Source organism: Carassius auratus, chromosome 47 (assembly GCF_003368295.1).
Source record: "Carassius auratus strain Wakin chromosome 47, ASM336829v1, whole genome shotgun sequence".
NCBI classification, from domain to species: domain Eukaryota; kingdom Metazoa; phylum Chordata; class Actinopteri; order Cypriniformes; family Cyprinidae; genus Carassius; species Carassius auratus.
In genome coordinates this window covers 2,892,734-2,904,746 of record NC_039289.1, presented here as the reverse complement: position 1 = coordinate 2,904,746, position 12,013 = coordinate 2,892,734, and the positions used below count along the sequence as shown (strand labels likewise).

Below are 12,013 nucleotides of genomic sequence, written 5' to 3'. Positions count from 1 at the left end.
TGGCCCCATTCCTTGTAATGGAATATTTGGAAGTTATTAAGTATTGCTAAACCATTTCTAACCCAATGGTTTAAATCTTATTTTAAACGGGAATAGAATGACTTTCATGGTGGTAACCATACTCTTTTTCTTCTCTCTCTCTCTCTCTCTCTCTCTCTCTCTCTCGTCTTTAGCAAAAATCAAAAAGACAGGAGGAAATGGATGGCTAATTGACCGGTCAGGGACATTTGGAGGAAACGGACAGTCAACGACCAGTCTGGATGGAGTCAGTTTCTCAGAAGGGGAACTGCTGTTGCAGGTGATACACATGGAAACACACCAATCCCTTGATCTCATTCTTAGTGAATTCCCAGCAATCATTATCCTGACATCCCACTTGTTTACCACACTATATCTACACATTCTATATATACTTTATACCTCATTTCCCACCTAAAATGTCCTGGTTTGTGTGATAACAATCGTCTGCTTGGATTTCTTTCCATTTTCCCATTATTTAGTCTAAGGTCAGATCACTTGGCAGTATGCAAGGGTATTAAATCTGTTCAAGAAAAGACGTGGCCAAGCATCTGTCTGCCTTCTAAATATTCCCTCACTTCTGTACATCCTCATTTACTCAATCTCCTATTCATTTATGCAAACTGTCACTCTGGGCTGTGCAAAGAGGTCGGTAATTTCCCATTATGCTTGTGTGTGAGCATAGAAGGTAAAAGTGTAAATGCTTCCTGATTCCCTGGAAAGATGATTATTAAAACAACCAGCATGAAGACCATCCATACCCGCTCCAACAAAACACAGCAGCTTCCATGCCGTAAACTCATGAAATTAATTTGGGTTGACATTATGTTTATTGTAGCTCTTGTCACGCTCTGTAAAAAGGAATGAAGTTTGAGCAATCGACATTCTCCGCTGTTGAGCAATGTTATCTTTTCTCTGTAAACTATATCACATGTTACTTCCCACCTCCAAATAGTGCGAGTTTCTTTTTCAGCCATATCTCAGGCTCCGTCTCTCGCGCTTTCTCTCCATTGTTTGAGGGCTGCTGGTTCCTGTGCGTGACTAGCGGCGATATTCACCCCCTGTCTGTTGTCATGTTCAACACCTTAACAAAAGCCTGGCTAATTACATGGAATGTTTACTGAAAAAAAAAAAGATGTAAAAGGAGAAAAATGGCCCCATTATCCCCACCCTTTTACAGTCTTCCACTCACAATCCCAGCCGCAGTGTTTAGCGTAAAACAAACCAAAACGAACATGTCTGTTTTTTTGTGTATTAACTATTCCAACCACAAACCTTTAGTTTTAGTCTCAATTCTATCTCATTTCGTTTCCAGGCCCTCAGTGGCTTTGTGCTGGTGGTCACCGCTGAAGGTTATGTGTTTTATGCATCTCCAACTATACAGGACTACTTGGGCTTCCATCAGGTGAGTTTGCGTTAAAACTTTCCATGTTGAAAGTACTGCTTAATTTATGTTATCATATGTTAGAACGTTCATAATCATCGCAAATATTGCTGGTGGTGACTTTATGGTCCTTTGTTTTGTTATTTGTTTGTTTCTTTGTACAGTTTACCAAGAAAAACAGATATTCATATACCAGTTCTATGTTATTAACAATTGATAAATCCACCCTAGTTGTCTAAGCTATGGATGAGTCATTCTCCTGGAAACGTTTGTATCATTCGACACTCGTTTGTTGGTTCGTGACTTTTCTCTCCCTGGAGGGAAGATGAATAGCTTTTGTGTATCCTACGGTCATGAATTTCTCTTATCGTCAGGATAATACAGTGAGCCCCAAGAAGAGCTAACCGAAATGCTGGGTTCGATTACTTATACAAAAAGTGTTCGTTTACTGTTAAACAACTGTGGCGTCAGTGAGGATTTCTAATAGTTAAACTAATCTATTTTGTTTGGAACATCGCTTTTCTTCCTTGTCCTGTTTGGAAGGCTTATTCAAATTCATGTAAGCTTATATTTGCAAATGCCTTGCGAAGAGGTGTTTTTTCTTCCCCCCCCCCCCCCCGTCAGCCTGTGATGTATATATCGGACAGAACTTGGTTTTGTTTATAAAAGAGGAGAAGCTCGGAAAAAGGACATCAAAGAGAGGCAAATTGAATGTTTGGATACTTCATTAAAGAACTTGCAAAACCTGTTCGTCCGTGTGTGAACCACAGCCAGTTATGTGAGAGAACGTGTGTGTGTGTGTGTTCCTGTTGTATTATGTATAGACTGCATGTATAGATCACATATACAATAGCCATTGCATTGCTATAGCTGACAATAATAGCAAGTATGCTATACATTACACATTGTCTACTCAAATGTACATACTTACTCAAAGCAAACACAAATATTAAAATACGCACAGTATGTACATACCAACAGAATGTGTGTATTATATATATATATGCACCTATATGATATGTAAATAAGAACTGTGGTGTTTTATGGTGTGCTTGTTATTGCGTACCTGTTGTTCCTCACTAAATCAATATCAATGTAGTGTGACTTTGCCTCTCTAGCATGTAATGCGAGTCATGGTTGCCGCTTTTACGCTGATAGGCAGGCGTGCACCACCTGCACATATACATGTAGACCCACTGCCACAGCGGTCTGAACACCTGTTGTGACTTAGCTCGCTAATAACTATTCACATATTTCTAATTACTTTTTCCTATCACGTAGTCCCCCGTTAAATCCATCTGTGTATACTTACTGTATAGATGTATTTTCACAAAGATATGTTTAAATATATCAGAGACCTATTTTAGAGCAATTAATATGTATCTGTTCTTTCTGCTCCCTTGCCTGTGTGTCCTCATTAACCTTTAAATGTGTGTTTGTTGGCATAAGTAGTCATGAATGGTTTCTGGACCTTGTCTGGTTTTCATCCCACATCGTCCAGCCTGCAGCAATTAGCGCACACAGACACTTGCTCGCACTGAACACTTTGTTTTCACTGGCCTGCTGAGGAGAGAGAGAAAATTGGGGGGAAACAGGCGAAAGTGAAAATGCAAGACAAGCTGCAGTTACTATGCCAAGCCTCTAGAGAGAAGCATCTACATTTTGATACAGTAAACACAGCCTAACGTGATCTCCTCTTACACTTGGAAACAAATGTGATGATTTTAATGCATACAGTACTTAATCGAATCTGAGCCACAGGAGACTTAACTTTTCCTTTGCTGTCCAATCAGTTGCTCTTCGAACAAGTTATATGTTAAAACGATTGCAGTTAGGTGTTTAAGAGGGTTGCAATCTAAATTTTCAATGAGACTATGCTTTTGAGAATTATGGACAAGTAGATTCATTTTGTAACCTCTAGTCTTCTTGTCATCAGAAAACCAAAAATAAACCCCTTTGCCCAGCATGCAGTGAGGATTTGGTTGGCATAAACAATTACAACAGAACTTGAATGTGGCAGTTAAAAACCCATTATCATAGTATAATAATTATTAGGGCATGCAGGATGAAGGACATGTCCAGTGAACATTTTTTGTAACATCTTCTCTCACTGTCTTCATAGTCGGATGTGGTCCATCAGAGTGTATTCGAGCTCATCCATACAGACGATAGAGCAATGTTTCGAAGGCAACTACACTTCGCTCTCAATCCAACTTCGTGCGATGGCGGCGAAGGATCTGATGGTTAGTAGCAACTCTCTCCCTAACAGCGATGCCCAAGTAGGGTCAGTGAGTTCCTGGAAAGTTGTTTGTTAACTTTTACTGCAGTATCCAGCCTCGAATGTTTTGTGAATGAGCAGACTTCTGTTGTTATTGTTACTGAATCAAGAAAGTATGTTTTTGGAGAACAAGACAGCTGCGGGAGGATCCGTTTGGATTTATACAGTGGAGTCTTGTATAAACCCAGGATGTTGAACACTGTTAGTGATTCAAAGCTGATTACATCACTGTTTTGTTTTTTCTTTGGCACAACCAATCGGTCTCCAGCCATTCAAAACAGCACTGACATCACCAGAGACTTGGTAAACTACAACCCTCAACACATCCCTCCAGAAAACTCGGCCTTCTTGGAACGAAGTTTCTGTTGCCGATTCCGGTGCCTCCTTGACAACTCATCAGGCTTCCTGGTAAACATCCTTGATGTCTATTGTGACTTTATTGCAGCTATCCAGAATCAATGTTTTAGAATCATTTTGAGATTAACCTTTTGAGCTAGACTCAATGATGTTTGATTTTCTGTGTACACAGTGTTGCAGTAACAGCTACAGCTGTCTAAATAAATCTGCTGGGAATTGTTTACACTCAGTGTCAGACCCTCATGGGGTTAAAATGACTTTCATGTACTTCCCTTTGCCCCCAAGGCCCTGAACTTCCAGGGGAGGCTGAAATATCTCCATGGACAAAACAAGTTGGCAGAAGATGGGACCTTGGCCCACCCTCAACTGGCTCTTTTTGTCATAGCCACACCCCTCCAGCCACCCTCTATCCTAGAGATCAGGAGCAAGACTCTTCTTTTCCAAACCAAACACAAGCTGGACTTTACACCCCTGGGCATTGACACAAGGTAGCTTTGATTTCAGATTGGCCCAGCACATTTTTGGTAAGTCGTGAAAACATAGTATTAACGTTTTTACCGTCTGTTTCTCGTTTTGCAGAGGAAAGGTGGTTCTTGGCTACTCTGAGATTGAGCTGTGTATGAGAGGCTCTGGCTATCAGTTCATTCATGCTGCTGACATGATGTACTGTGCTGACAACCATATAAGAAGTGAGTTATACCAGACATTTACCAGATATTTCATGTTAAGCCAAAGCCAAGTCCATCCTTTGAAATTCAACTTTTGTTTTCTATGAACTCCATAAGACTAGTTTGATTTCCGTAGAATTTCCTTTTAAATGTATTTCTTTCTTTTACTCTTTTTTTTTTCATAGTGATAAAGACTGGAGAGAGTGGTTTAACAGTCTTCAGACTTCTCTCGAAAGAAGGAATATGGATCTGGGTCCAGGCTAATGCTAGGCTTGTTTATAAAGGAGGAAGACCAGACTTCATTATTGCTCGACAAAGAGCACTAACGTGAGTTAAACCAACATTTTAAAAATGCTGTTGTTGCTCTAATCTCTTTGAATCTCTCATTGATATAATATATGTATGTTGTAGGAATGAAGAGGGTGAGGAGCACCTCCGTCAAAGAAAGCTGCAGCTACCCTTTAACTGCGCCACTGGTGAGGGCGTCTTGTATGAGACTGAACCCACACTGGACATCGCTGACATTCCAAATCAGAGCAAAGGCCAGAAGTTGCACAAACCTCCATCTCTGGACCCAGATTCTCTTCTCGGCTGCATGCTGAATCAAGAACCTTCTGTCTACGACCCAAACAATGGGCCCAATTCCCAGTTTACTCTTGACAAGGCTTTCAGGGATAGCCACGCCCTGCTCAGTGTCCCTGGGAACACCTGGCAGCCGTCAACCCCAAGCACTGTGGCTGAGGTAAAAGAGGAAGGTGTGGTAAAGGACATGATGGAAACCTTGCAACAGATTATTGGGGACAGCAGTATCTGTGGCCTTCAGGGATTTGATGTGGATGACTCTGTCCTGAAGGAGTGGGAGAGTGCTCTAAGCAAGTTCCACTACAACAACGATACGGAATTAAATGAAATCATCACCAATGACATCCTCTCTTTTGTTGAGGATGCACTTTTTAAGGAAAATGGCGTTCAGTTGCCTGAACACCTCAAGAGCCAGGGACCATTTGTTGAGGCGCCTGAGTGTCTTCCAGAGATGCAGTTACAGAATAACTTAGCTGCTAACCAGGAATTCATCTGCCAGGCAGATATGCTTGATGGATCCCCAGGTCGGGGTGGTTTCATCGGAATGAACATCCAAGATGGATTGGATGCCAGTAGCCCTGGAAATGGGATGGTGAAGCTCAACCATATGGGGCAACAGATGCTACTTGGTGAAACATTTGTCCAGTCATTTGGACTGGAACAGACAACCCAGAAGATGCCCAGCAATAATAACATTATGTTTAATCCTTCTCTTGCCATGCAGAGTCAACAGCTGACCCAAGCTGGGCTTGGTCTGCAAGGTGCCATGCAAGAGAACGGATTGATTCCATGTGGCCAGACAACCTTTCAGAGCGGAAACCAGCCCCATCATAACGCAATGACTCTCCCTCTTCAAAGTCCTCTATTGCAGGGCACTTCTGCCCAGCCAATGGGCTTCCACAGCCAGAATCCCCTTCCTCAACAACAGTCAATCAATCAGAACCCTCAGTGGGTGTCCGATAACCTGCTGAACTCTTGCACCCGAAACGTTTCAGGCGTACAAGATGCAGGACTGCACTCCGGCCCAACTACCCAACTACAAGGACAGTTTTCTCTTCACACTCAGAACGCTGCCAATCCTGGACTGCCTGGCTGGCAGCAATCCCAGCCTACCCCTCAACAGGTCTCCAAACCGTTTTCCAGTGGGCAACAGAATATGACGGGCTTCATGGGTGAAGTGACAGACTTGATTGCAGAACTGCTGCCGCACACAAACACACAAGGATTTGGGTCTGGTTTCCTGCCCCAAACAACTGCAAATGGCATCTATCCTCAGCAAGGAGAGATCATCAACAACAGCCTTCATCAGAGCACCAACAGCTGCATGTTCACAAACACTCCTCAACCCTCGGTGAATGGGATGCATTATGGTTCTGCAGCTCCGGGATCTTCAGTGCCATCCTGCCAGAGGGTTAAAGGACTGATTAACCAGAGTCCTACACAAGCTTCCTGCTACTACCAAAGAGGTCCAAGCGAGTCAATCGTGGGCTCGTCGGCTATCCCACAAGAGGACACCAACATCAGCCCCATGGCCTGTCAAGTCCCACTTGGGTTAACGCCAGAAAACCTACTTGCTCAGCAGTATCTCTCATGCAACAGCCAGACACAGGTAAACTTTACCATTGTAATCCATGGTATAGTTATAGCTTCAAACTACTGCGCTCTAGCTCAATGATCAAAGCACCAGGTGTGTGCTCACTCTCTATTTTTAGATTGAGTCTTGAAGTGTGTTGAGAATCGCTGAACTATACCCTGTTCTCACCCCAGGCTCATTGTGTCCTCAAACATCCAAGGCTTTTTTTAAAAGGTTGGGTTATCTCAACTCTACCATCAATCAGAATTCTTTGTGGGGAACCAACATTTTCAGGATGTTACCATATGTAAAGAAAAAAAACGATATATTTTTGAGGAAGTCCTGAGTTTCAGAGGTGGACACTAAAGAGATAGTAAAAATGAATTAAATAAGCACATGCGAGTCAGTCGAAGTCAAAGTTCAAAACGAGTTCTGCTTTAAATTCTTTTCCTTTAATAAACTTCAATGATGTGATTGCCACCAAATGGATAAAACATTCTTTTAATGGTTACAATTTTGTCCTTCCACAGGTCGCAAACCATCCTCTTGAGGAGAAAGGAACATTCCATTTTCCCACAATGGCCAATGGAAATCCCTTCTTTGCCAAGAACAACCAAAACAACTGCTGTGACTATTAGCGGTAGATCCCACCCAACGCAGCAACTGACACATCAACAGTGCAGTACCTGTTTCCAGAGGGAAAAAACGCATAAATCCAGCAACTTGTTTGTCCCTCGAGAGACATGCATCCACTTATAAAGACACTCTCGGCTGAAAACCTACAAGACATTGCAGCTTTTTAAATTGCGAATTTACCGCACTTTTTGTTTCTCTCCACACTTATCTACTTATTCACTTGCTCACATCCTTTCTGATGAGAAATATGCAGTAGCAGAAAGAACATATTTATTTTTTAAAAAGCACGTCCTTTCGTCCCTGATAGATGTTGTTTTGCTTTTCCATTCTGGCAAGAAAAAAGACTGAGATAGCGAGTGGAGAAAGGGGAGGAAGGTGAGGTGTGTGACCAAGTGTGTGTGTGTGTGTGTGAGGTAGCCTAGAGTTCATTTATGAAGTATGGAGAAGCAGCGGTGGAACCTTTTAATTTGCATGGGACGAGATTCTGAGGAAATAAATTCCTAGTGCACACAAGATGCTATTTATTGGGGTAAGTTTTGTTTCAAAAAGGGAAAGTGTGTCTCCTTAGAGAGAGCAACAGCCTCAGCCAGCACCTTTTATTGAAGAAGGTGAAATTGACCATCTGTAGACCTGTTATCAATGCACTCCATGTTTAAGACATCAGTTTCTCGAAAGAAATGAATACTCTACTGATGGCCTCTGTGGCACTATTGGACTGTCACATTGATTTGTTGACTGCAAAATTGTCCCAGAACTTCCCTGAAGCTCCACCTACCGCAATTTGTGAAGTTGCCCAAGGCAATTTTGGATTTTTTAAAAAAAATGGAAGAAAATTGATAGTCCCAAGAAATAGGCCACTTGTTCTTTTACACAACACTTTTTCCATTCAAGGACTAAAAACGAAACCGTAATGTCTTTAGTACGGTATGCTCTTGCCACCCTTTTATGGTTGTGTTAACCATATGTTTCATGTGTATTACAATAACTGATAGTTATCGCTTCTCATTTATTTGTATTTTTTGTTTGTTCGCTTGTTTTAAAAATTGCCTTTTGTACTTTTTTATGCATTTACTCGTAATTATGGAAATGCCATTGAGCCATTTTTGTCTCCTTTTCATTTGCTCATTGCCCTCTTGCTCTCTATTCGCTTCGATGCTTTAACGTGGAAGAATTCTAGGGATTCTGAAATCGTGTTGCGTGCCATGAGAATCACAGCAGTCAGCGTATCCTGCCTCCAGAAGAAAAGGCGGAATTGGATTTCAGAGAGCGTATTTTCAGAAGACGGAACAGACTAGTTAAAGTGATTTTTTTTAGTTGAAGAGAAGATTCGATTTTTTTATGGTCACAATTGAATTCTTTACTGATCTATCGCATCTTTCTTGGTCAGTTAGGGGATACTAAAAAGTTTAGATAAAGATAAAGTTTAGAATAAAAACACAATTCAGAGAATGTGTTCAACAATTTCTGTGAATCGTTCGGAGAGTTCGTTTTGTGTAAATCGTACACCTTAAATTGAATGCGATTTACACTTTGTGCCTTATTTTTGGAAGAAGTCGTTTGATTCGATTGTATCAGCATTGTGAATGTGTAAATATACCAAAACATACTTGTATGAGATTCCGCAGCTATGGAAATATGACTCATAAATAAATCGTTACCTACTTACTGAAAACCGTTTCGTAGAAACGTATGTTTTCGACGACTTGAGATTTCTCCCTGCAGTAAGAACAGAAAGTGTGATGTGATCATGACAGCGAAGATATAGAGCCCTCAAAACTCATGCACCCAAAGCCTTTTCCTTTCATCTTCTGAAATGGGAACGCCGTGTGCCTTCATTTATTTCTGCCCAAAGGATATTCCGCCTGTTTCCCTCCCGTATTTACATTTTTGATGAAATGATCGTGGCTTGCAGAGGAGGAAAGGAATGGAAACGGCAGCTATAATTGAATCTGAGAAGCAGTGTTTTTAGGCTGTTGTTGTTGTTAGCATGGACGGAATCGACTTGTACGTAGCCTCCGAGTTCAAGAGTTACATGACACAAATTCTGCCCGTCTGTCTTCTGAAGTGCCTTAAAACAGCTTGAGATTTGCTACTTTTTTTCTCTTTTGGTTTGGTTTGTACTGAAGGCTAAAGGTGTTGCTGGCTTTGAGGCGATGTAAATAAGACTGTTGTGTGTTTTATTGCCAGATGTCTGCTGGTTAAGAGAGGAGGTTAGGAAATCACTCGATGATTGGTTAATGGATGCTGATTGGTTCATTTATCTGCTGACAGACTGATTACGCACAAATAATAGCAATGTGTTTTGGTTTGCCCTGATGTTCGTTTTCATGCTTTAAAATATCTAGTACGCCATGTCTCAACCAGGCAGGTAAAGCTCTTTTTGCGCTGGGTAGCTCCGTCCACAGTGCTGTATATTAAATCAGTTGTTCTCAAATGGTTTTGCTTCAGGACTCAGATTTTACAGTGGGGTTTATTGTACACGTTTTCAATACATGTTAATAGCATTATGTGTTGGGAATGATGTTTGAATAAAATAGCACCTTAGTTTTGCTAATTTCATAGCTGGCATTTTATGTTTCTTTAATACTTGCAATTAAATTTTCACACTTTGTGTGAAATAAAAAAAATTACGCTCAAGTAAAAAACTTTTTTTTTTTTTTTTTGCTTTGCTTGATTAAATACCCTTAATTTAATAAGATGTTATAATAATGTTTTATATGAAATAGAAATAAAAAAAATATTTTTTTTTTGCTACAGCAAATGAGTGGCTGTTTAAAACGCATTGTGGCGTCTGAGTCTTAATTTTCCAGTCAAAACTTCGACCCACCAGTTGAGAACCACTGTATTAAATAGAGATTTTGGAACTGAAATTTTGTGTTTCAGTGATCATTGACAGATGCCAGGTCGCTTGAATCCTGCATATCTACTTAGGAAACTGTATTAGACAGTTTCGTGTCCAAGACTTCTTTAAGGTGCTTGAATATTACTTCTTTTTGTCCATTTGGTGGTCCAGAAACGATCCTTTCTTTTCCTGTTCATAGAACAGGTCAGAAGTGGATGAAGCACCAGTGCAGGATGAATCGACTTCACTAACAGCATTGAAATCCCCCAGTGCCAAAAAATCGTTCATGCACCTTCTTAGGACGTCCTCCCCTTCACCACTAAACTACGAATCCTTTAGGAAGAAATCATAGCACTTCAGATGCCCTTCTCTTGCATAAAGTCATGTTTGCAATGCCTCTCTAAATGCAGTATATTTGTTGTATGTTTGTTTCTTTGCTTGTGCACCCAGCATTGTAAATGCTTATACGTGTTCTCTGTATGTTATTTTGTACATTGTTCCGCACAACTGTAAAATCTGTATGCGTAAATGGATGTCCCACAAATACAGGCTATACACACACGCATCTATATTATATATATAAATATCTATATATAAAATATAGCTTTCGATTGTTTTGTATTTGTATTATCGAATGATTCATTTTTGTTGTGCCTCTCATTGATATCTTTATAATATTAAAAGAGGGTCGATGACTCAATGGCTTTAGCTGGTTTATTTTACTGGACAGCAGTGTAAATGTGGATGGATGGATGGATGGATGGATGGATGGCTAGATCACGTGGGTTTACCACATGGGGGCGCTAATGTATATATTTTGAATGTGTGCCAGTGTACATTATTTCAGGGGTATAGCCTACTGTACTACTAGTGTAAAGTGAAACTTTTAGAAAGGTAAGATAAATGAGTTTCTCCGCCGTGTTCAATTGGTAAAAAAAGGAAAGAAGTAAGCGTTGCATATTGGTTTTCTTGTAACTCCGCGAATGTGGTCACCTAAAGTTTTATAGTTTGTCCTAGAACCAAACTGAGGAGATAATGCAATCATTTTCAAATTATCTTTTATTCTTTACTTACTTTTAATGCATGCATATAAAACATATGTGAATTTGAAATCTTATTTTCAAACATTTAGATTGAAATAAATTACATATGTGTTATGAAGAATTGCGATTTTATTTTAAATGTATGTATATAGATTTGTTTAAAAAAAAGTATTTATTATGATTTATTGTAGTTCATATTTTCTTTGGATGTTTGTTGTGTGTGTTTATAGAGATAAGGTAATTAAAAAAACACACACACACTTGTGAGGTCCTCTTCTCCCTGATTGGCCAGAAGTGTCCTGACGTCTAATTAATATTAATCAGACTCGCCAGCGTTTCTTGAAAACTTCCCGGTGCGTCCAGCATTAGAATCTCATTAGTATTCAGAATTGAATTCCTCCCCATCTGAAAAGTCCTCTGCCCGTCACGTTTCGTCATTAATATTAATTATTATATTATTCATATATAAAAGCCGCTAATCGTAACAGGAGACGTGAAGCGTGACGTCCCGTATCCTAGGAGATGTTTCCCCTTTGCCTTGGCCTATGATGCTCTGCGCGCGCCCTTGCGCAAATCTGTGTCGGTTGCCTGGTCAACCAAATGCGCGTGCCCCTGCAAGCTGATATCGGGTG

General features: G+C 40.5%; 2 protein-coding genes across 2 annotated transcripts in view; both read left to right on the top strand.

Annotated features, from left to right (window-relative positions):
- The window catches only part of LOC113064794 (aryl hydrocarbon receptor-like), a 53,247-nt gene extending 42,201 nt beyond the window's left edge, over positions 1-11,046 (top strand). The window contains exons 3-11 of the mRNA XM_026235735.1: positions 174-298; positions 1,334-1,423; positions 3,525-3,645; positions 3,949-4,088; positions 4,323-4,525; positions 4,617-4,726; positions 4,891-5,032; positions 5,117-6,896; positions 7,391-11,046. Coding sequence (XP_026091520.1) covers positions 174-298; positions 1,334-1,423; positions 3,525-3,645; positions 3,949-4,088; positions 4,323-4,525; positions 4,617-4,726; positions 4,891-5,032; positions 5,117-6,896; positions 7,391-7,498 — 2,819 coding nt within the window. The 3' untranslated portion in view covers positions 7,499-11,046. The remainder of the gene's footprint in view (positions 1-173; positions 299-1,333; positions 1,424-3,524; positions 3,646-3,948; positions 4,089-4,322; positions 4,526-4,616; positions 4,727-4,890; positions 5,033-5,116; positions 6,897-7,390) is intronic.
- Positions 11,047-11,598: 552 nt separating this feature from the next.
- The window catches only part of LOC113064793 (aryl hydrocarbon receptor-like), a 31,416-nt gene continuing 31,001 nt past the window's right edge, over positions 11,599-12,013 (top strand). Inside the window, exon 1 of the mRNA XM_026235734.1 lies at positions 11,599-12,013. This exon is cut by the window's right edge and continues 481 nt beyond it. The gene's annotated coding sequence lies outside the window, so the exon portion shown is untranslated.